Genomic DNA, 25,877 nt, shown 5'->3' on the forward strand with positions numbered 1-25,877 from the left:
TATGTCTATTAACAAGCATTCACACCAAGGCGCGACAAATGTGAATGAAATACTCATGTCGTGTTGCTTTAAAACTTTCACAAATTTATGTTTTGATTCGTGTTACCTCAGCACGGCACCGAACATATGGACAGTGAACGCAACCGAAATCGTGCGTCGCTCAAAACTTTCGTCTTTGCTCGTGTTCTCGTATGTTTCGGCAAAATGTGCAGGTGTTGCAGAACTTTACATGTTTGATACTTCTAGAATAATTACGTCATGGATCAAAGTTGTAAGCTCGATCCGGTAACTTGGGAGGTTTTCGCGAAGATAGGCGCGGCAACGACGCAATTGGCGTACCGCGAACCGGCCTCGAGCGGTCGGAGCAGCGCCATCGGGGCTGGCTCGGTTTCCGCGACGGCGTCCGCGAGGCCCGCGTCGAGGCGGCCGCTCAGACCCCGGCGTCGCTCTCTCGATTTAATTATGTTAGTGCGAAGGCCGATTGCCCGAGGCGGCCAGCGGGCGTAGAGCGGCGAGAGAGACGGGCGGCGGGCGCGGGCGACGGGCGGTGTGCTGCGACTGGTTGGACGGGTGCGAAGGAGCGCGCAGACAGCGCGCCGCCGCCGCGCCAGACTCCACGGCACCGCAGCGACACATTGCGCCGCACTCACGCAACGCACAAATTTCGAAATAGATAACTTTCTTGGGTTCCAGTTAGTGGACGTCGAAGCCAAGATCGCAGCCCGAGCTCAACTGCCACCTTCGGACCCCTTGATGATGACGCTTTGCTACAGAATACTTTCAAAACACGTTTGTAGCTAACACACCAATTGACTTTCAAAGAGTGTCATATCCGTTTGAAGTCAACACCGAAAGCGACAAAGCTGCAGTAACACGGACAACACCAGTAGGACAATGCATCTAATTGCGATCATTATAAAAAAACAACAAAAAGGTTAACAGGCGTCATGGAGGCGACCTCATTGTAAGTCACGGTGGCGATCTGGTCGTAGGCTGACTGGAGGGTAAACGTCGGGCACATGCAGCCTGTGGGAACGTTCACCGCACACCCGAATCTCCGCAACAATGGATCACCGCACTGGTTAATTTGATTATGTCATAGCTCAAAACAAAAAAACTGACAAAGACTTTGCTACATATAACAACAAGAAACATATTAGCGACTACGCCTTGTGCTAAATACCTATTTCAAGTCAGCCTTCTATTAAGTATTATTGGTTTATTCATAAAAAAAACTGACATTTAAGAGTTACCTATTAATCTAAAACAGATAATAATAAGATTCGGGCTTGCGTTAATTTATTTGATCGTTTTATTCATGCCAGTTTCGCAAGTAGAGCACATTAAATTTACAAGTTTGCAGTCTAAAAACAATTTTGCTTTCATTTAACCATTATATTATAGAAGTCATGTCGTGGTGGCATTGATTATGAGAGAGAGAGAGAGATCGGTAATCTCTACACCAACATTATTAAATATCTTACTTGATAATTTATGTGCCAGTGGTTTTCGAAATACCAATTGTCTTGCTTAATAACAAAATCTCTCTATTCAGCAACATAAAAAACGGAAAACTGGTTATGAATCATTTCAGCTAGGTAAAATAGTTCACTGCTTCTAATCAACGAAGAGGGTACGCACAGAAAGAGGATATGCGTCCACTCCTCCGTCAGATCCACTACCCCTTCTCATAATTTCCTTATAAGAAAAGGGCGGAAAGGGAACGTAGACTAAAATTAGACCTCAATCACGCACACTCATCAAACGAAACGCTAAATTGCTACCACTTCACACTAGTCGTCTGTGTGATCATGATTTCACCGGAAAACCCAGCCCATTCGTATACCCAACAAATATTGATGCTGTGGGATCCACCATCGTCCACTTAATTCGAGTATAGGTGACAGAGGAAATCTGCGTACAAGCATTGTAGCTTTCAATAGTATTCAACCCTTTGACAAGTATGTCGTAATTCGCAGTAGTTTATAACAAAGGTACGGCTTTTCAACTGTCGGTCGTCATGTTAGTCAGCCTCGTGATCTTGCTGCCTATATACTAGAAGAGAATTCCTAGTATCTAATTACCAAAAATAAATCCTACAAATACTTCAAAGTTACGCTTTTTGTCAATAGTGTCGTTAAGATAGTACATAGTATAGATGTGTAGCTTATATGCTAATCACGTAGCATTCAAGTCTCATAATAATGAAAGTTACTTCGCCACTATATTCAGTGGAGTCATTTCCAAGATTTCGCTTCGTTCCTAGATCTTACCCAAGTACCATCAGCGTTCAGATTTTAAGGGCAGTCTTAAAGTCGTTAAATGAAATAAAACCAATTGGAATGGTCACACATACACAAATACAGGAAAACTAAACTGAATTTAAAAAGGCAGGTAGGAATGTTGTAAATTGTCATCTTTGCAATGAAAAATGTCTTGACAAGTAGCTAAAAATTCCCAATTTGGTTTATTTTTTCTAATCATTGCTCTGGAACATTGAGATATAGAAATACCAATTGATCCTTTTCTATCAAGAAAATCTGAATTGTTAACAATCATCTTGTAGATTACCTAAAATAAAACATGCAATCTCAAAGGTTAATTGTTGGATTTTCAGGACCTGAGTATATCGTAATTAGTGAGTAAGACAAAGGGGCATGCTGGATGATGAGGGTCCTGCGATCCCCGGCGCGGCAAGCTGAGCCGAAGGGGCTGGAGGGGCCGGCGGGGCTCGCGACGGGCGCGAAGGCGACGCCGCTTCTTGCCAGAGCCGCATTCCTCGCTCCTCGCATTCCGCACCCACTCCGCGACCTATCTGCTAACTCTCGCACTCGGAACACACCCGTCCTTCGTCTAACCTTAAATTATTGCTTGGTTCAAGGACGTTTTCAAGAAATATCCACGAGGGAACTGCTTTCTGATCTGTCGTATTTTATATCATATTATCATCCACGTGTACTCTAGTACACGTGGATGATAATCTTCTGTGTAGTTACAGCAAGCACTTTAAACCGGAAAAAGTTGTTTTGATAAAAATATTTCAAAGAGTAGGATAGATACTAAAGTTTTCTTTAAACTAAACCCTATTACTTTGTTTACGGTCATTGGCTCTGAAAATAATCGTCTCAATTAACTGCTTGACAGTTTTGCATACAATCGAGTATACGAATATAATTGCGAGAGGGTCAGTTGGCGGATAATTGTGCGGTAATGTATGGAGAGGGTGCGGTGCGGTCGCAGGGTCGACGCACGGTGGGAGTCCTGCGGCCGCGCATTCCTGCCCGTTTCCACCTAGAGACCAGGAAGCGTCCGCGCCGCGAATACTTTGCCCTATTAGACGCGCACGTTGCACTCAAATTCTATCAGTTTCGGTTTTAGTTCTGCATACTTAAACTTTACTATAAATAGACAAGCGACGTTGACATACAGTTACGTATTATTTCTTTTGTGTGCGCGTATAGTCTGCGATTGCGAATCTACGTAATCTTTAGGGTTCCGTACCTCATAGGAAAAAAAAACGGAACCCTTATAGGATCACTTTGTTGTCCGTCCGTCTATCTGTTAAGACCCTTTTTTTATGAAATACATATCGCAATTGAAGTTATGGTAAACAACTATATATTCTAACAAATGATATAATAAATATTTTGCAAAACTGGATAAAACTGACTACTACTGTGTATTCTGTGTGCAGTAAATCTTCAAAGTTTCAAATCGTTAAATGAAACTTTCAGAAATCGTGTTCTAACTTCGCAAATAGTTCAAAATCGCGTGATAATATAACTCGTGCGCAAGACGGTCTAAGTGGCGGCCGGGCGGCGCCAGGGGTTCTTAGAATCCAACGGATTGCGAATATTTGCAACTTTTACCTATTTGCTATCATTTGCAATGCGAGCACGTATCACGTATGCTCTGTTCTTTGAGACCACTCGTCATTTGATAAAACTGGAAATTTAATAATCTTGGGAGAGACGACCGAAGCATGTACCTAAACGATGACGGACATTTATTAAAACTCAACAATTTCACTAACCTTCTTAGTTTTAGAAACTTTTATCGACAGTTTTTCTGTAGTTACAGTAATCCTTAAAGGAAATGGAGCGTTCACTAGCAGCATAAAGCTAACAAGAGAACATAGTTTTTTGATTTATGTTTATGCATCGAATACCTAGGTTCAGATAATACTCGTGTTTTGTAAAATGTTAGAAAATCAGTATAAGTGATAAGAGTGTTTGGTGTCCGGCGGCGGGCGGCGCGGTCGCTAAATGAATTAGTGTGAAGAGGAATGGGGTCGGACAGTCTGGCTGCGTTGGCATCCGGCCTAACGACGCACGCGCGCATTCTCCACATCTAGCCGGCCGCTACCGCCGCCACCGCCGCGCCACCGCCGCGCCACCGCTCCTCGCTCACCGATATACTTATGTCACTGCGCTGAACGCTCTTTATGTAATTGTCTAAAAGAACACTCATTTCACACGTGTATTTCGCTAAGGCAATGACTTCTCAGCGCGTGTAAATCTCACGTAAACTTGTATAATGTTATTGACTTACCAAAAAGCTCTCCATACTGAAAACCCTGCGGCTTGGAGAGGCAAGCTGACAGCGAGGCCTTCGGGGAAATTCTGAATCCCGATGCCGAGCGCCAAATTTCTAAAGAAAAAAGAAAGGCAAAGGTTAATACATGCATAAATTCAACCTTAACTCGCTTAACAGTCACAAAGGTATGCGACAAAAGCTTCGGAGCGTTTAAAGTGGAATACAGCTAGCTATGTGGGAGGTAAATGCAGCAAGACATTTGAGGAGAGGAGGCGGTGCCCCCCGTGCCCGCGGGCACCTGTCGTTCCCCGCGCGCGCTAGGAATGCGGCTAACTGTACAGCCTCCGGCACCGTTAAACCCAACCGTCCCTACTAAAGGTCGCCGCCACTACCACCTTACATAATAGCGAAACATTTGCATAATAATACTGGCAGCGTCATAACTTATATTGCAACTATGCGATTGCGAATATGAAAACCATGTCTTGGATTACATCGAAATATATTTGAGGTATGATAATTCGTGAATAGTTGAGTCCCAAAGTTCACTTAGATCTGTAGACTTTCGACTTAACTGAAAAGTTATAGTCTGGATCATAGTTTGAATTATAAATTAATCGCCACAAACATGGCTGCTATAGTTTTATTTATATCCGATATCTAATTTCTAAAATATGAATTTGTATGTCTAACAATTAATTAGTTAAAAATGTTTTAAGAAATTGTTTTTAATTAATATGATTTTATTGTTATATTCCTATTTAATGTAATAATAAATTTCTGATTGAGCAATCAATATCATAAAAGGCATGAATATAGTCTCTTAGATGACAAATGGCCATGCATTTGCAACGTCGCGAATATGTGCGAAGTTTCGTAAGCTCATAGTTGAATGGTTAACCTACAAACATAGATGTAGAGCAATCAGCTTGAATATTACAATACATATTTTCACCACGTTGTGTAAGGTGAACAGGAGTTAACACATTCAATGCCACATCGATCTTAACGTACTAAATTGACATAGGGGCAGTCAGTGGCACCGAACACAACTATTTGTTACTATTACTGCGGGGTAAGACAAAGTGCAATTCGCTTCGAAGCGATTCCATAGCGAACTTCAAAATGTATGGAACTGACGCGCGACAATCACGTGGCTTATCGAAACTTTTTTTTAGTTCTATACATTTTTGAAGTTCATTATGGAATCGCTTCGGAGCGAATGCGCTTTGCCTAGCCCCGCTGATACAGAGGTTTGGACATTATTGGTATTTGGGCTCGACAAATATTTAAATAAAAATAGTTCTAAAAACTATTAAACATATTTTAAAAACACATCAAACTGTGATCCTTGGCAGGAAAACAAATGAAGTTATTGCGCGGACACAAATCAGTCTGGTTGTCTTGAAGTAATCCAAATTTCACTTCGTAAGTTCCATTAAATACACAAATATATTTAAATCTTGTTTAAAAATATTTTCAATAATGTTTCTTAGATAAAGAAGGTCAATTTAACTGGAATACTGCTTCAATATTCTCACAGTACGCTGTACATAACAGTGCATGTACTAATTGTGGTGCTGAACAATCAGATTGACAAAGGCAACCAATTGAAGCAATTACGATACTGTTAGTCGTTGTTGGGGCCACGGACTGTTAATTATCCTGTACTTGGAAGGGGCGTCGGTTGCAGCTGTTGCGACTTATGAAACGAAACTCTTACTACTTATGTTTAATTACATATTTTGCATGTTATTGTTTTTAATAAAATTATAACAATCGCATCAAACATTATATAACATGTTGGAGTTTAAAGTCAATCAATACAAAAACATATAATTTTTAGGGTTCCGTACCTCATAGGAAAAAAACGGAACCCTTATAGGATCACTTTATTCTCCGTCCGTCCGTCTGTCATGACCCTTTTTCTCAAAAACGCGTGAAGATATCAATCTGGAATTTATTTAGCATAATCAAATTGTAGACATTTAACTTTATAACAAAGAAATTTGTGTTCAATAAAGCTATTCGAATCTTCGTTCATTGTGCAAACAGCAAAAGATTGGAACAACATTGTCGACGTCAGAATCTCCCTCCAATAGTGGATTGGGCGTGGGGTGAACAGGGTGCTAGACAACCGGAGTACCGATTACAGTAGTTATTTTAGAATTGAACAATATATCCTATAGAAGAGATATATGCATTTCTAAGCTTCACGAATAAATACAAAAAGATCGATATATTTAAACGAGTCATCGACGAGTCGTCAATAGATCAAGTTCTTGCAAGAGTCAATAAACATCGAGAATCGTGACGAAATACCACAGCATTGGTGTTGATCAACTTACGTATCCAGTACACATATAGCTCAGTTTTATCGATATGTTGATGCAATCGTGTAAGATTTATCGATGCACAACATCGATGTCAATCGATAACGTGCCGCGGAATCGTAACTGTCGTTTGATAGAAAATAATGGGGCTCTTAAGTGTATTTATTCGAAACCTATCATTTAAAATATCGGTCCGGTGATATTTTGTACGGTGTTCGATTTCAAATGATGAACAGTCAAACAAGGAAATATAAATGCTTGATCGAAAGCCAAATTGTTTGGCTTCGTTTTAACGAGGCAATAGTCCGTCCGAATATCAGTTAAGTTATTTACTTTCTTGTGCACAAAATATAAAAACAATTAAAATTTTACATTAGGAATACATCAGTTTGCTGAAAATTTGACATTAGTTTTCGATAAAAATGGTTTAGAATTTCGTAATCGGATTATTATTTAAATATGGCGGCATTTATAAAAAGCTTTGAACTTGTTTCGTCTGATACCATGTAGTGGAAATAAATTCATTAAGTATTTAAAAACTAGCGGATGCTTACTTCCTCAGGTCAGAATAAGAATTAGCCTATGTTACTCCTGCACACGTAAGCTAACTTCCAGTAAAATTTCCTTCAAAATCGGTCTGCCGTTTCCGAGATTACCCGGAACAAAACATACATACAATGTACATTTGGAAGTAAAATAATTAATTTACATTTTCTAATTTTTCTTGCACTTTCCATGTAAACATGGCTAAAAATTATTGAATACTAAACTAAACATAAGGGATAAATTAGTATAGTATTAAAGAGTTATAATAAATAAAAGTTTATATTAAAAATAGAGGAACAGCACGGCGCGCACTGATTTCGAGTAGGAAAAAGCTGCGGCGGTAAACTTATTATGTCAACAGTTTCGCATAGAAACTTTATAAGTGAACGGCGTAACGCTGACTCCGGATACATCCGAATTCCAATTACATCACTGACGAGTCCATTTCACTTTCCGACCTACCCGGAAGTGAATTCCTAAGCGCGAGCATACCGCGCGCCCGATATTTCGGTTGCAGCGCCGCGCCGTTATGAACCTTATGGTTTCCAATAATAGAGTTCTGCCGCAAAGCCTTCGTGGACGACGTCGGAGACGAGCATAAAACGTCGAAGCGGATGTGAATGTTCGCTTGAGTTACACGAAAAGTGACTTAGTTTTGGTGCGTTAGAGTGTAAAATATTGTGCGGTTCGGGCGTACGGTCGCGAAAGTCGCGGCAACTTTCACGAGGCGACGGGATGGGGGCGCGAGAGACGGCTGCGCGGGGCTGCCGACGCGACGGCCCATTGACGACACCGTGACCTAGATACCGAGGTTCCATTCATACTGCGGCCTCGCCGCCGATCCGCATGCGCAGGACCAAAGCCCGCGCCGAGCACTCGCCGACGTCGGAATTTCCATCGACCATTTGCACAACCTGAGGCCGACGGTGGCGGTGGCGATGGAAGCGGCAGCTGCGGTTGTCGCAATCAGAGCTGGTCTATGCGCGCAGGCCGAGGCCGTAACATCAGCATCGCACTTGTTCAATTAGAGCTTCACCTCGACATACCCACAAACTCATGTCTATCCCCATTTTCGCTTAAAATTGCTTGCGTACTCAATCACATAATTTCATTCATATAGTTTACCCACATCTCATTAGGATTATTCCATGCGACGCTTTAAAATATTTTAATAAAGAATGTAAAAAGCAATAAATATATCTTCATATACTACATATATTAGACTTTCTCTCACATTCGAATATTCTCACAACCCAAAAATGCCTTTCATATCGTAATGAATGATATGTTACTGACCGATTTCTACGGCATTTAACACTTTTGAGGAACGCTTTGTTTGTAACGCTATAATTATACGCAGAAGAAATCGTTACATCAATTATACACAACGGGTTTGTACTAAACATTTATACGTCCATATAACATTCCGCAATACGTATACAAATTTAAATGCAGTGCGTCGCTCGCTCGCTCGCTCGCTCGAGTATCCGGCATGTTGAGTAAAAGTTGCGTACTGTACATTAAGTTACATTTGATTCTATGACACGAAAATCATTTACGTAAATGACCAGAAGTCAACATCGACAAATAGGTTTTGTTGTCACAAAATGGCGGACTTAAGGAGAATGCAAGGAGAGCAGCGATAAGATTCCATAGTACAGGGTCATCAAGAGTTACATTAATACAGATGCGTGTTGGATAGTGATCGATGAAGTGGTGAGACTAGGCAGCGGTGGCGGGGGCGGAGTGGGGAGGTGCGGGGCGGGGAGGGCGGAGGCCAGCCGCCAGACAGCGGGGCTCCGCTGGGAGGCCAGCAGCAGCCTCTTGCATAGCGCCCGCCTGCCGCCGCCGTGACAACACAATCTGCTCCACTTCGATTCGAATTGCATTATGATATCGATTCTGATTTTTAAACACATTTAATAATATGAATGTTTATATTTTCAATAAAATAAGCAGATATACTATATGACAAATGTGAATATTTTAATATTTATGACTAGCATAGACCCAAAGTAAAATGGTTTTACTGTTCTTTAATAAATAAGGATTAATTTAAGTTCTGATTAATTTTTAACTGATACTGCAACACAAGTACATCAACCTAGTGAATGCGTAAACATGAACTAGAGATTCGAGTGAAGTTTCTGGGTACAGGATAAGGCTATTAACTTAATTGTTGAAATAAAAATAACTGTGGCATATTGGTGTCTCTTCGGTCAAATTTGAATCGCTTCATGCATCAACGTATGGAACAATTTCGCTAATTTCTTTATTGCTTTTTTCTTTTTGTTTATTCCTTTTTACTGATTGAAGAAAGGTGTTATGAAAAAAAGCCTAAAAAAAGAAATAGAATATGCGGAGGAATCGAATTCAATATTCATACATAAGAGAGGTAACATCAGAGAAAATGTAAGAGACGACATTTCGTTATTTGTATGAAAGTTTTGAATGAAATACGAAGTGGAATACTACGGTTACTTTGCAAACTCACACTTGCCAACTGTCTTAGTAAAACAGACTCTTTATACATAGGTACTAGGAATATTATAATACGTAGGATCGATTCCGAAGATTCTGCCGATTGGTTTGACTCATTCGACCCCGACTTCGGTTACGATAAATTTAATTGAAGATTAAAAGTTTCATAATAAAAGTGTACCACAGAACTGTAAACATCGTGGGATAGTATATGGCTTGCTCTGAAAACTTCTGTTCCGGTATAGCCACTTTCAAAGCAACCTAGTATGTACTACATAAAATATTGGGATTTCATTAAAACAAGAACATGTATGGGTATTACCTAAATGGCAAAGAAATTGACTTAATCTTATTTGCAGCAGTTAACAAAAGTATCCTGTAAGATGTGGTACTGACAATTCACAGTTACAATGTAGGTTACATTGCAGACAGCGCCGGTCTCACTCCACATTGGACAGCCTACAACATTGTTGCCCACAGACTTCTAGTCAAATAAACCAATCAACCGCTAAAGCCTCGTATATACTCTCTACGAATGTCAAACAATCTAGGAGCATAAATGCAGCAGCAGCGGAACTGATGAAAGGTATCGATATCGTGCCGTTTAAAGAAATTTACATCGTATTCAAATATATCACTTACTGTAAAGATAGTTCAAACTTTGTAATTGGAAACGATGTTATGGAATTTCATAATAAATAGTACAAGAAACGTTTTTATATAAGATTCAGTTGACATATAACTATCACTTTCTCAACGTATCATCTCACTAATACCTACAAATGCGAAAATTTGGATGGATGGATGTTTGTTATTATGTATCTCAAAACGGTCTAAATGGTTATCAAAATATACTCTGAAAGAACAAATATGCAACTTACAAAGTATTTATTTAAGCTGTGCTGAAAGCTAATTTTCAATAAGTAAGCTTGGATCAAAGGTATCCCTTCACTTCTTCAGTTAATTTGGCGAGTTGTCAATGTAATGCACGGAACTCGCTACACAGACTTCATGAAACGAGTAACGATATATGTTGCGTTTAGTTACGAGATAGCAAGCGGCAGACGGGAGCTGGACAGACTCACAAAGATTTTCCTTACAATGGTAGAGCTAGGCCCTATGTTTAAGTGCATCGAGATCGGCGTCGGCGCCGCGCACGTCACGCGACCGCATTCCATGGCGCCTCCATTCATGTCGCGCGAGCGAGAGAGACACCATAGCACCTCTGGAAGGAAGGAGAAAGGCGAGCGAGCGCCGTTACCCTGTATGGGAATGCAATTCGTAAGCGCACGCGCACGGTGGACGGCAGAGTCGGCCGCGGCGCGCATAAGCGCGTCCCGCTCGCTCGCCGCGGAGCGCTCCTTTCGGCGCAGCATATCTGGCCGTGCGTGTGTTTGCATACCGCCGGTGTGATTTGATCGATCGCCGGTTTCCTGTGAGAAACGCAGGTTGTTTGTCGAGTCAGGTGGCTCGCTGCATTACCGTTAGCTTTTTGTGTGTTTGGACCGCACGCATTACCCCTCCCCTACCTACCCCTCTTCTATTAGGATTACTCTATATGTCTATTATATTCTTACCCATTATTACCTATTGCAGATTTTTGTTTTCATTTATTTTATTTTTATTTATCCCCGCACATCTTATAAAAATACTATAAATCATACATATCTAAAGAAAGCTAATCAAGCTGATTCTAGATAGAAAGGTAACCACGTAAATTTTAGTACTATTCCATAAAGATGAACATGTTGAAATGTACATAAACATAAAAGAACATACACAAAGCGACCGCGAGCGCGAGCGCGAGTCGAATACCTACAATTTTCTATTACGAACTAAGAGGAATGTGGTTAGGCACGACGCGACTCTAAGATCATAGCTGGCTAAAACAGGTTAATAGTATACAACCTCATGTTCAAGTACCAATGATACTTTATCGACATGGTCTACATATTTTGTGTCTCAAGCCACGTTCCTACTGATGTGACGTAGTAATATAATATGTATAATTACATAGTTATTTGCCACTATAAAGAAATTCGATGCTACCATTAAACAAAATATAAAAAAACAATGTCGACCCGATATAGTTATGCTTAGTCACATCCGCCTGTAGCCATACAGTACAATAGCGAGAAACCTAAACATGAGCAAAATGAACAAAGTGCTTTCTTTGACGGATTGGAAGTGTTATTGTATTACAGATGACTTTGCGTCTCTTTTGCCAACTCATATTCGAAGGAATCGGGCTAGTAGATATATTAATTTAGTTACAGAGTTGCAAAGCATTAGTTAAATTGCGAAACCGTTAGGAGCTTCGGTGATATTGTATTATAAAATGATGAGATGGAGAATTTGTCCACAATCGCAATTTGGGCTCCGGCCAATAATGTCACAATAATAAGAAAGATGTAAACACAGCCGCATTCTCATTTAAAAAAATAAGGTCGAATCGTTAAGGTCGTCTCGTCTGCACGCTAGATGTCTCGCCAAAATGTGACTCATTATGTAGTCTACAAAGACACAATCTATTTTAAACTTAAAATATTTATTCACTGTCTGCACATTTAAGTACAGAATTATCTCAAAATTACAAAAACCTTCTGCCAGGCGAAGGGTAAGGACTCCTATAGGCGACCGCGCCTGTGATGTTAGACGAACGTTCTCAATATCCGGTAACTTCTAGTTTAGTAAAACAACAAAGAAAAAAACAACAATGCCAAGATTGGAAGAACCCACATTGCGATTGTATTACTCAACGATGTTTATAAATTTTCATAATATCAGGAGTCGAGTCATAAGCGATAGTATGTGAGTAAAGATATGGAAATAAGATTCATTTCGTGACCCTTGATGGGCCGCATCATCCATGCAAATGAACATGATGTCACGTTGTAGCGTTGACCAATACCATATCGTACGTATAGGTATGTGTGACGACGCAATCTAGGCGCCGATGCGGATTTCCTTCGGCGAGTGCAACATTCCTCGCGAGCCTTCGAGCTTAGTCAGAGTACGCATTAGCTGGTAATAGCGTGGATGTGGTCGTTCCATGGCGATCAGGTCTTTATGAATGGTAAGCACGTGCCCGCTTGCTGCCGGCTTGCGACGGCATGCGACGCGTCATCTTCATGACCTGTTAAAGTTTTGCTTTTCTATTATGAGGCAGACCTAGACTATATTATTAGGTTGTCATAGATGCAGTCTACATATTATCTCATTGTCCTTGCTTTGTAAAATCTACTCCAACGTCTATCAAAAGTGCCAAATATTTTAACGGTTTTACCCTAAAAAGGATACAGTAGTGCGAAAACTATTTTCTGTATAACATAAACGAGTCTGAATATAAACAAAGAGTTAAGTACCTCACCTACCTACCTACAGTAGTAATTGAGGTTTTACTGCTGTAGTACCTTGAAAGATTTTTACTAAAAGAAAAAACTTTAACTCTTAAATAAGATATCTAACTCTATTTTGAGATAAGGCTACAGTTTGTTTTTAAATTTTAATCTGTTTGACTACTTTGACAAGTGTAACATGAATCCATTTTTAAACAGGAACAAAGATGAAAGAACGTAAAATGGAGCCATTTTTAGACACGGAACAAGATGACGCTGATATCTGAGTCATTCATTCATTAATTCGCGTGTAGGGCGATGGCGGCGCCATCTGACAGGGAGGTGCGCACCTACATACACTCATTGCCAAGTTTATTCATATTATTTACTCATGCAATACTTGGAATGACTATGAATATGACAGGAACCGGTCCACGTAAACGATAATGATTCACTAACCGAGAAGCGATACATAATCAAATGTAAAATTCAAAACAAGGGAGTTATTTTCCGCTTGACATATACTACTTATTATTATAACTATACATATTAAAATACAACGGTAATACAAAGATATAATTGCTATTGACTGTTCTTTATTTATTCTTATTACATCAGTTCCACTCACTTGGATTTTGACTTTCCGAAACCCCACTTAGGACGAATAAATTAAAATATAAATTGTTTTTTTTATGTTCTAATATGAAACCGATAAATATACAACAATTTTCTATAAGCAAATAATTTACAAAAATCTTGAAGTTTAAATTAAATCCATTAAAGAAATATAATGCTTATGTTGCTCAAAAGGGTGAAAGGGGTAAAATACTATAATTTGTCCTTCAACACACAAACAAATGAGACGAAACGCGGTGAATAAATTCTACGTTTTAGACCTATAATTTGTATGGTCGTGGTATTTTCACGGGTGAAGCTGGCCATATCACTGCTATAGATATGGAGGGGAAATTCTTACTGAATGTAAATTTAAAAAGGAAATAGAATATTGTATGCATACATGTTATCAAAGTTATCAATTACAAGTGTAGTTAGGACTCGTACGCACTACGCAGTTCCCGCGGCAATTAGTGGACAATGACGCGCGCAGTGACGTCCGCTGCGCCTCTGACGCAGCCACTGCGCCCCCATGTAATTGCACTTAACACTAACAAACATTACGCCATAGCTAATATGACGAATGTGTTATTGTTTAATTAGTTTTACGTAGTTCGTTAGGTAATTAATAGGAAAAACCGTTTAGCTTGTTATAAAACGTACAAGTAAATTGTATTTGTGATGGAAGTATATTATAAATAAATACATGCAAAGTACGGAAAATTAAATAATATGAATAATTTTCATTTCACGACAAACGCGTTCGATGAGGCGGCGCTAGTACACAGGAAGCAGTAAAAGCGCAAATATTCGGCGCGGGCGCATCTTTCCGGAAATGCGTTTTCCGGCATCGCGTCGCCTATTTCCACCTCACATCCTTTGCTTTACTGCCGCCCCGCCCTGTACATCTCTATTTCGGGACCGAGACATGTTTACATCTACAAACCGTTCATTTAACTCTACAGATAAGCAAACGTTGAATGATGATTTCACTATAAATGCATTCGAATTCTAATAGTTTGTTTACGTACTCGTATTGAAAATGAACAAAACGTTTAGTAGGTACAGTCGCAAATAAAATGAATTAAAGTAAAAAAGCTAAGGATATTTGTGATTTTATTGTTATAAAAAAAACAATTTATATGAAAAACATTAAGTAAACGAGCTCTTAATATTCCATTCACATGTTTAAATGCAAAAATAAATGAACTGAGCGTATGAATATAAGCAGTAAACTTTAAAGATCGTTAAATATCTACTTGTTTACGAAAACAAGTATTAAATAAACATCACTGCGCGTAACGTAAGTCTTACTTCCGATATAAATTGAAAACAACCTAATTAATCCAGATGGTCGAGCGACGGCTGTCTCCGAAATAAAAAAAAATGTAATCACAAGAACTGAAGAAAAAGTATGAATACAACGAGCGAGTGTTTTAGAAAGTATGGCTTTAGTGAAGAATTCGTTATAAAATGGTATGAAAAGGTATTGTTTGTGGTGGCAGTGGAAAAAAGGTAAAAAGTAAACAGTTGCGCATTCCTTTGGCTAGTGCACGTGGCGCATTCCAGTGGGGTCATGCACCACGCGGCGCGCGCGTGCGTCAAAACAAACGCAGCCTGCGCTTGCGCCCGCCTCCGCGTCCGCTTCTGCGTCTAACCAAACGCATCTAGCGATAAATAAATTACTCCTGACCACTTCCTTTTCCTTTATAATATTTATTGCCTAACTGACAGGAGGATGATGCATTTCGCGGATGTATAATATATGAGTTACTATGAGTTAGTATTTAATTTTGCCAGCTTGTATCAACTAGAGCATTTTTGGAGGTGTCATTCGAGTCACATCCATTCATTCACCCTGGAGTGGCAGAGGATCGTAAATATGTTTTTAACTAATTAAAACTTTCTTCATTTTTTACTGATATAATTAAACATCAATTACTTTTAAATTTATTTTTTACAGTAAAAAATAAATTAATTATTAAATTACTTCAACATGTGAACATATAAATTACATTTCGACCTCAATTTCCCTAATTTTTACAAACATTGAAAATTCATTTCGAGACTACGTCAAACGGTAACAAGGAAAATGGTGAATTTGAAAGTTGCATCATTCGGTATGCTTATAATATAGTACTCGGGTGGCATTCCGTGCTGATGGGAAAGCGGCAGAAAGTCGGGCGAGGGCGGAGGGTCGGAGGCTCGGAAGGAATGCGGCCGGACGCCCCGCGCCCCCGCACCCCGCGCCACAGCCCTCGCGCCCCCTGTTCCCGCGCAACTCGCCTGCCACCACGTTTATTTAACTCCTGCGATTCTCAATATTCTCGCCGTTGTGTAAATCACAATTCAAACTATACGAGCTGTGCTATTCATTGCGGGCTACGTATCAACCAGGAGGTCTTCTTAAAGAAATTCATACTTCTATGGATTTTTGTATGAAGGGTTGATTGAGGTCCATGTTTTTTAGCATATCTACCTATAAAATCAATATCTAATATACGTCGGTGAATACATTGCCCTGAACTTGTTAATGTTTGTCGAATGCATGAAGTTATCATAATTCAATTGCAGAATTTCTTTTGTGCTGTTACAGGAGGTAAACTTTTGTAATAGCACGAAATAAGCACGAAACGAGGATCATCTGATAATGACTCGCTGTGATAGAAATCAATCATTATTACACAGCGGGAACTATCGATATATATTTTATATGTAAAATATTTATTTAATTCCAAATTTTAACACCGAGAACAAATTGCACATTGGCTAAAATTTAAATTGTTTTAAAAATTCGTTCAAGACGATTTCATCATTCATATAACTTTAAAATAATTTTGAATGAATGTGAATGAAAGACATGTTTCTACTATAACTAAATTATAATCGAGTACAACATGTAACAAATTTCAATTTTAACGTCGAGGAACGTCTGAAATTAAATCAGCTAATAGGCGCGAAAACGTAGGAATTCACATAAATACTGTGTCAAATCGAAACGATCCATTTATTTTTGAATAAATTCATGTTTTTATGTGTGAAATCTTGAACAGTGCAATTCTATCGTAGATTCCGGACCTACGAGTGTGAGAATTTTTAAACTAATTCGAAAAAGCCGTTTCACAACTTAATTTGAAAAAAAAAACTGCTTTCTTGCCGTAATGAAAAAATATATTTTTTAGACATAATTTTGAAATAGAAAATAAAAAATGAGCGCGAATAAGATGGACAGAGGTGTAATAAGATGTGTCGACAAAGGCGCTTCAGAGATTGGGTGGCAGTTGTAGTTAGTGGTAGATAGGAGCGAGCGAGGGCGCTGCGGGCGTTGTGGCGCGGGCGCATTCCCGGGGCTCGTATCGTAAATTGAGCCGGCGCCGGCGCCGCGAGCCGAGGCCCGAGAGCCGCGAGCCGCGCCCGTTACGATATTTGAACAAATTCCCGGCGGTGTTAATCTGCATAATAACAGCGGCGGCACAAAGCGTTCGCCGGCTCCCATTATACCCGGGCGCCACCCCGCCGCCCCCTACCATTACCCCGCCCCGGACGACTCTCTAACCAGGTATATCTTATCCTCATACCATTTTACTTATCTTTTACCGAGAATCGAGACGCACGCTATCAAATAACAGGGCTGATGTTTTAACAAAAATGCCACTAGCGGCACTCGCTTGATGCCTGCACTACAATCTTGTTTAAGATGTGAATGAAATAGTGAATGAAGTTAGTCAAAGATCAAAAAGTAGCGGACGACTATTATTTATAGTTTATCAATTTTATAATAACTTCATTTCGGTAATCTAACTTACTTTTTGCAAAACTGTTTAGTTTAATGGAATTCTATATACGCACTGTACTCTTAATTATAACACCTTCTACAATCGTTAGCATTTACAAGCAATATAAAAAAATTGTTACTGCTAGTGCGGATTTTGCTGTAGACGGAGCGTAGATCTGGTAAAGATATGTGGCTGCAAATTAGCTGCATTGCCTTTTGTGTTGCACGCCTGTCTACCCCTTTCACCCCTCTCGCCCTTTCGACAAACCGACACCACGCAGGTTGACATTGTCTATTGGATTTAGTTCCATTTACGTCCAATATCTGTCCAATATAGCCCAAGTACAATGCGAACCTCCACATCAAATGAAGTGCGGACAACAAACTGCACTTTAATACTAATTTTATTAATTTAAATGTTATTATGCATATTGTGACATCGTTAAATACTGTGTTGATATTGTTTTAAATTCTACCCGTAGATTTATCTCCGTAAACCCTTGTCATCTACATACGTAGGATCATGTTTGTACGTACTATTCTTCCATGCATCTCTATCAAACGTCATACCTGATTTGACTGTGTTCTTATGCAAGTTCTAGGCATGCGATATCCTTCTTGACATAGATTCCTAACAAAAATACAAACAGAGTGCTATCCTATAAATAATCTACAGACCCGTGGGTCTTTAATTTGAGAAGATTGAATAATAGCAGCACATTCTTAACTAGTGTGGGAACTAGCGAAGGTTTATATGATGATGATATAATTAGATCTTAAAGTTTAATTTTCAATAAGCGTTTTTTTATATCCCTTTCGATTTAACACAACAATAATGCTACATCGATAAACAACGGTTTAATGTTTTACTGCTATCTCATAAAAAATGTTACTTTTCTAGGAACTTAATGTGAGAAAACAATATCGAATCGTACTTGCAAATACAACACTATCATGAGTTATATCGACATTTTTCAACAACGTAGATGGTGAAATCCATGATTTTTTTTCAGAACATAGCTTAGCAGATAAGCAGAATTGTTTTAACGTTAAAATTACAATACAAATTGAGTATGCTCCTGAGCCCCTCGATAACGGCGTATATGACCTGAAGACAATGGTATTAGATTTCAACAGTATATCTGCTGAATGCAGGTAATGATTGATCTGATTGAAGGAAGGGTTAACTTAAGTATATATGTATTAAACGCAATCAAAGGTAGTTTAAAAGTGCATTTTGTATAGGACAAGTAAGAGATAAACGACGCATGTTTTTAAAATATAATAGAAAATTTCAAAAGCGTATATATTTGATGTTTTGGTTTATATATATTTTTATCTAACGTTTGCACGTGTGTGTCCTAGTATATAGAGCAGACGTGATTTTTTTTGCATCTCACGTTGACGTCAGAAAAAGCACGCACTACCAAATATGGGAATCGCGTCATTGTACTAAATGCCAGATGGTCCAATCATATAAGTCAATCATACAACTTATGATAGCATAAATTAATTTGAAACTGTTTAAATATAATATAAGTAAATGGTATTTTTTAATATGCAATTGTTTGACTTGATGACGTGTTTAAAAAGAGATATATATAGACAGAGCGGGGTTAACAAATATATAGATAGGTCTACCTTGCAGTCGCGTATGATATTATGTAGTTATTAATATTTAGGTAAATCAAACACGCTGGTCGTCTTTGTATAAGTAAGATTTATGGCTCATTTATTATCCGGCCACGCCCAGTCGCTCGTAAGGTAATTTTTTACCAGTCCAATCGCCGTTATCCAATGCAGATATTATCGCTCGTCATTATGAGAAGATTTTCGCACTATTTCCATTAATCGGATACAGACGAACATCGGTCGTGTTAAACGAATATTTAAAAACGATTACATTAAATACAATTTATCGTTACTGATCGATGAATGCTAATTAGTTATGTTTATTACCAAAAAGTGATTATTTATACGCAAAATTTGCGGATATGAACTCAGGCTATGTCTGTCATATGTAAATGTATGTATATGACATATTTTGCGGAAAAATTCTTCGGAATATAGATGAAAAATCGAAATAACCGAATGATACGTCTCTAGATTCCGAATAGGATCCCGGAACTGATATGAATAACATGAAATCACTCGTTCATTGCACACTAGGGTTTATCTCAAAGTTTCAGTTTCTAGCAATGTTGTAATGTCTGGTATTTGCATAGTATAAAAATATTTTTGATCCAGCTACTCTATTATAGATTACAATACTTGGAGATCCAGTGGCAAGAAGTGGCTATTTTTGCCCGATATTATATTGTGTCGCGCATATCGTCTATTGGAGTGGGCTGTTAGCAGACAGAGGTACGTCTAGACACATTTATTGCGCATTATTGTAAGGTAACGATATTTTACAGTTATGTATAGGTTGTAGGGGGCACCCACGCGCCACTGTCGGTACAGACGACGCGACAAATCGTCAAGGTTGACGTTCAATGATACGGCGCGCTGGCGGATTTTTCAGTGAAATAGTTTCACTGAGCGGTGACGGCAACGTCTGCGAAGCGCGGGTCGATGCCCCCGCTGCCGCCGCCACGCGATTTGGCCGCCGACACTCGCCGCCACTACCCATGTTGGGTACATGCAACCCACTACCGCGTGCCCACCTTCTACCCAGCATTCACGTAGCCCACAAGACATCGATCTACACTTACAAAAGGCGGAGAGTTCCTTTATTCCTCCTATTCGTTATGGTATGAATAGACCAGCTATTTTACTTTCGTCTACTTTATAACAAACCAATCTGCCATCTTTAGTTAGCCATAAACTCCTTTCTAATCACGTAGGTAAATGAATATGTAGATTGAATTATAAATAGCATAAAATTCAATCCATCGTCCGTTTTACAAAAGGGCATACGAATGTTTATAGAAAACACTATTCATACATTAAATAACATACATATTTAATTTTTTTCACGATGAAGTCTCTCTTTACAGTTAGATAAATAAAGATTATTAAACTGCGAGGAATGCGTGAAAAAGTGTATATCAATAAAATCAAGATAATCGGAAATCTTGAGCGCTATATGCGTAATGTATGGTTAGTCGGTCGGAGTTGGCGTCGCCGCAGACGAGGTAGGCGTTATTGCTCACCTTTGCCAAACCTGAATATACCAGACATCACCACTGTTTATAATATCCTGATAAAATACATAAAACTAGCTATCGCCTATGTGTTCTTCCAGGTTATATTCTATATTTATGCCGAACTTCAGCGAAATCTATGCACCTGTTCTGGAGATATCTTCTATCAAACATCCATCCAAACATTCACATTTACAATATTAGTAAGATATTCTTTCAAGCAAGCCATCTTGTGCGAAGTCACAATATTTTTGTATCCCTTGTTTACGTAAATGAACGTTAATTAATAGATTTAATTAGTGACTGCTAATCAATTAGTGCGTCAGTTAATGGCTACTAATCGCGACGTTGCATTTTATGTAAACGCTATACAACATATCTTAATAATGTTATATATCGTTATTATATATTACTGCTAAGCTGTCGCTTGTAACTCCTTCTGACTGGAATTAACAAAACAAAATAATATAGCCTATGTATTCTTGCTGGTTATGTTTAACATCTTAGTGAAATTTCAGCGAGATCGATGAGCCGTTCCGGAGATACCTTGTAACAAACAATCAGCCATCTGTACACGCTAAAACTTTTGTAAGATTATTAACAAACTGTTATATAACTACTTCATTTCTTATATACAATCACTAGGTAATGATTGCAATTTTAAAAATTTACTAACACATATGTAATCTGTACGCAAATACATTTATAGTATCATCACAATTTATTTATTGCTTATTTAAATCTTCGTAAACATTAACTAATTTGATAAGTATTTAATTACCATGGTGTTTTTCTTTTTCATTAAAGATTTATCATTTTCTTCGAATATATACAAGTGTCAGCAGGTGCAAAACATTATTAACATATTTTTTTAATAATAAATTCATAACACAGTTCCATCGTTATATTAAAACAACAAATATTCTGCAAAAGTAGGTTAATAGATAAAATATACGAACTAAACCACAAGTTCAAAATATTAACAGTGGCGCCATCTTCTGCCTCTATTCAATGTTGAATCATAACAATATATTTCTAATTCCGTAAATCCTCGTTAGATGTCGCTAATTTTATAATTTCAATATTACGTTTAATGTAAGCCGGTAGGTGGCGACTTGAACATTTTTTTAAACAGCAATCTATTATTTATATTTTACAAATTATTTAGTAATATTGCGTCACATGACTTAAAATGACAGACAGACAGAGAACTTACATTAGAACATTGTATAAGCACAGACGTCAGGTCTGTGCAATAAAATTCTAAACATCGTCAGTGAATAATCTAAAGAAACCTATGAGGTCCAAATATTTAACAGTGGTAGAGCCCGCTTTAACATCTTCGAATTGCCCTGGCTCGCCCGGTGAAATACCACGACCACACAGAAGACAGGCGGAAAGTGGAAGTAATTCCGCGTTTCGTCTGATGCGTGTGAGTGCCCGAGGCCTAATTTAGTCCTCCTTCCCTTCCCACCCTTTTTCTTATAAGGAAAGGATGGGAAATGGAAGGGGACTTTCCGGATGAGAGGATGCATTTAAAGGGAAAATGCGTTCTTTCTTTGCATCCTCTCCTCCGTCGATTAAAGGTAGGCAACGCTTACGCAATTGCGTATGTCTATGGGCAACGGTCACTTCGCTATTTCAGCGATTTCAGGTGGCCGCTCGCTCGTTTGCCACCTAATGATATAAAAATATTATGCTTCCTTTGACTTTTTTTTAAATACTTAAAATTAAAAAGTTTTACAAATGTGCTATGGTAAAAATATTTCATGTAATAATAACGCATTTGACAAAAATGTCAAACTTGGGTGTAAACCGACCAAATTAATTTTCCAGGCGCCTCAATGATTAATATGAATTCATATTATAAATATTTAAAGATCCTAATTAACTAAATTAACATATATCATGTAGGCGTATAGAATTTTTACTTGACTAGAATCACACCAAACATATTTATAGAAACAAAAAGTTAAACGCGATAAAACCTTTAATAATTTAAATGGAATAATTAAAAATATTAATTTTATTTAGTAATTAACGTTTACGGCGGATTTTGTATTAAAACAAGATAGTCATTAACAGATAATTATGAGATAATAAGCGCAACATATTGTTTTTTTTTAAAGTGATTGTCGGCCATGAACATCCATCAGCGGTCTTCAAGGAAGCACGCTCTATTCTTCCGAGGAGTATTCAAATTACGTTATGTTTTACACACACGTATAAATAAACTCGCTATCTTCTTAGGATCGAATATTGTAAGTGAAATTATACGGTGACAACCATTATGAGCTTTAAATTTTTAGTCTTTATAAATTATTAACCGTGGGTTTTCGAGTCCAAAATCGAATAAGATATTTTTTACACAGAGGTTTTGGTCTCAGAAATCCAAAGTAAGTGTTTAATTTTAATTCCGCACAAATGAAGTTCTTGGTAAAAGATAGTTAAAATATTTACGACAATGTATTACCAAATCTCTAAATTAACTTCTTAATTAAAAGAAATACCGTGCGTACATCTTACCAACGATTCATCAAAATATCCAGTGATTTAAAAACAATACAGTTTAGATTTTATTAAGTAAATTAACAGACGAAGAACTTGTTATAAAATAAAAAGATGCAGATACACAATTCATCATGTGTACACAAAACAAAGATTTATTTATGAGAAAAACTTAGCTCAGTCCGGGAGACTGCGCCGATTCGCTAGCGACCTTACTGCAAGCGAGGCAAAAACGTTGTTGCAATATTCATGATTTTTTGTCTACGCCCGTGATTTAAGTCTTAACAATCTTGACCTCACTCATACAATAGAATACGATGTTTATTATTTGATCTACTTTATTTTATTATATAAGATTATATAAATACCTACGACAAAAAATATAATTGCCTTGAAGACTCGATTAACTGGATTTTGAGGTAACTGATAAGAATGAAGGTCGCATAGAGTAACTTAGAGGACCAACATCATACCTAAGTCGAATTATTGTTTTAAAAAAACGGATATTGTGAGACTGTTGCATGATGGTAATGAAGTGCATTGAAATTTACTTAGAAAATAAAGCCAACATATATCGAACTAGTGGTTGCCCGAGACTTCGTCAGCGCTGAATTCAAAATATATATATATACCCCTTGGTAAATTAGGATATTTGACTTTTATGCTAATTAGGCTATTTGAGAGTGAGTGCGGGCACTTATCAGCTACCTTCAAGTTAGAGCCCCGTCAAAATCGGGTCAGCCGTATTGGAGATAACCAACAACAAACACGAAATTGCAAGACATAACGCAAATACTGTTCGCGAAATCTGAATTTTCATAATATTGCATACAGACATTCTAATGTTATTAATTGTATTGATTATACTAAAGATATAATAACTAAAACAAAGACATAAGAACAAAACATCTAAACTAAAAAATATTATCTCAGTGTTTTAGAAGCAAAGACATCAACGTATGGTATCAACTTACCTCGCGCTGTAGAATGATGCTTCAGCGGAGGATGCGGCAGCACCGAAGGACACTCCCACAGCGAGACCCTCGGGGATGTTGTGCACGGTGATGGCCACCACCAGCAGCATAATACGCTTCCACTGGGACTGCCTCGCCTCCAGCGCGCGCGCCACGCTGTCGCGCCGCTCGTCCACGTCACCCTCGCCTCCTTTCTGGAAGTACACCATATATACTCTGAATTATTCGTAAGAAAAAGAAAACAATACAACCCTAAATATTATAGCGTAAAAATAAATTTGAATCCGTTTAGATGAAGGTCACATGAAAACGAAATTAACCGAATAATAATGTCAAATTACGCGATTGCGGTAATTTACTACAATGACGGACCTCCGATAGGTACGAATCAATGGCGATTGAAAATAAGTTTGGGCCTTAATGTATGAAAAGAATTTAAATAATTTTTAAACATCTCATTAAAAGTTATCGAACGCCTCTATAGCTGATTGGGCGCTAAGCTCAGAGGCTCTTTTGTCGCTTCCTTGCAGTTAATAAGGCAAAATACGTAGTTATGCAGGCAATAGGAATTTCGAAGGGGAACATAGGAATTTTGAAGGTTATTAAATACACTGTTGCATAATGGTATACTTTTTCAGAATGCTTATATGTATTAACCCGTATATAAATAAAGTCGATGAGTAAGCTAATAGTAAAAATTAATGCTTACTTTTAAAGGGTAAAGTAAACTTTTTAGGCTATGTGCCAAATAATATTGATAGTACATTACATTTGTGGTTTCTTAGAAATGATTTGCTAAAACGAAGGTTAAATATTAATTGCTCGTCTAATAGCAGGCCCTAAACTGTATCATAATATTTTGTACTTTATTGCTTTATTTTTACAGTTAACATTTTATAATGCTTGACATATTCAGTGTTAGTGTTGAATTATATAGAACAAATAAAAATTAATGACACACGAGCATATTCGCCGTCATTCTGTTATCGACTAATAAAATGTTATAAGATAAAGTTTATATCAAAAGTGTCAGTAAATATAAACCAAATACGATTGTAGTAAAGTGTAGTAGGTACATGTCTCACTGCATTGGACATCTGTCATCCGACTACGTTCCAATGCCAATGGAACATGTCGAGATAGCAATTTCAATTCACTATTTAAGTCTTTGTTTATTGAAATACTACATTTTGTCCGGGACTCCGTCTACGTAGATGAGAAAAAGAACTTTTAGTGGATTAAGTGTTCCGTATTATGTTCTACCTTTATGCCAAATTTCGCCAAAATGTTCTCTCTCTAAGCTGTTCTGGAGATACCTTCAAACATACATCCATCCTTCCATCAATCTAAACTTTTTCATTTATAATATTAGTAAGATAATATAATAAAAAGTAAGATTTTTCGACGATTTATTTCTAAATAAAAATGGATTAAATGTATTTGACCATGGAAAGGGAATCTTTATCTTGTAAATGTTTTTGTAAGGAAAAATTCCTCGAATACTTTTCGAACTACGTGCATTGTAACATATGGGAAAGAAATTACAGATTACTGTCGTACATAATTCCTTTCTATAAGGAAAAAAAGTTTTGACTGAGATTGGCCATGAAAAGGGAACTTACCTA

The 25,877-nt window shown here is 38.0% G+C and overlaps 1 protein-coding gene across 1 annotated transcript in view; it reads right to left on the minus strand.

Moving 5' to 3' along the window:
- Zip48C (Zinc/iron regulated transporter-related protein 48C) overlaps window positions 1–25,877 on the minus strand; it is a 39,373-nt gene that overhangs the window by 8,065 nt on the left and 5,431 nt on the right. Inside the window, exons 4-5 of the mRNA XM_013317077.1 lie at window positions 24,253–24,446; window positions 4,552–4,650 (exon numbers count right to left, since the gene is read on the minus strand). Of these exons, the coding sequence (XP_013172531.1) occupies window positions 4,552–4,650; window positions 24,253–24,446 (293 nt within the window). The remainder of the gene's footprint in view (window positions 1–4,551; window positions 4,651–24,252; window positions 24,447–25,877) is intronic.

Source organism: Papilio xuthus, unplaced genomic scaffold (assembly GCF_000836235.2).
Source record: "Papilio xuthus unplaced genomic scaffold, Pxut_1.1 DF826945.1, whole genome shotgun sequence".
Lineage (NCBI taxonomy): Eukaryota > Metazoa > Arthropoda > Insecta > Lepidoptera > Papilionidae > Papilio > Papilio xuthus.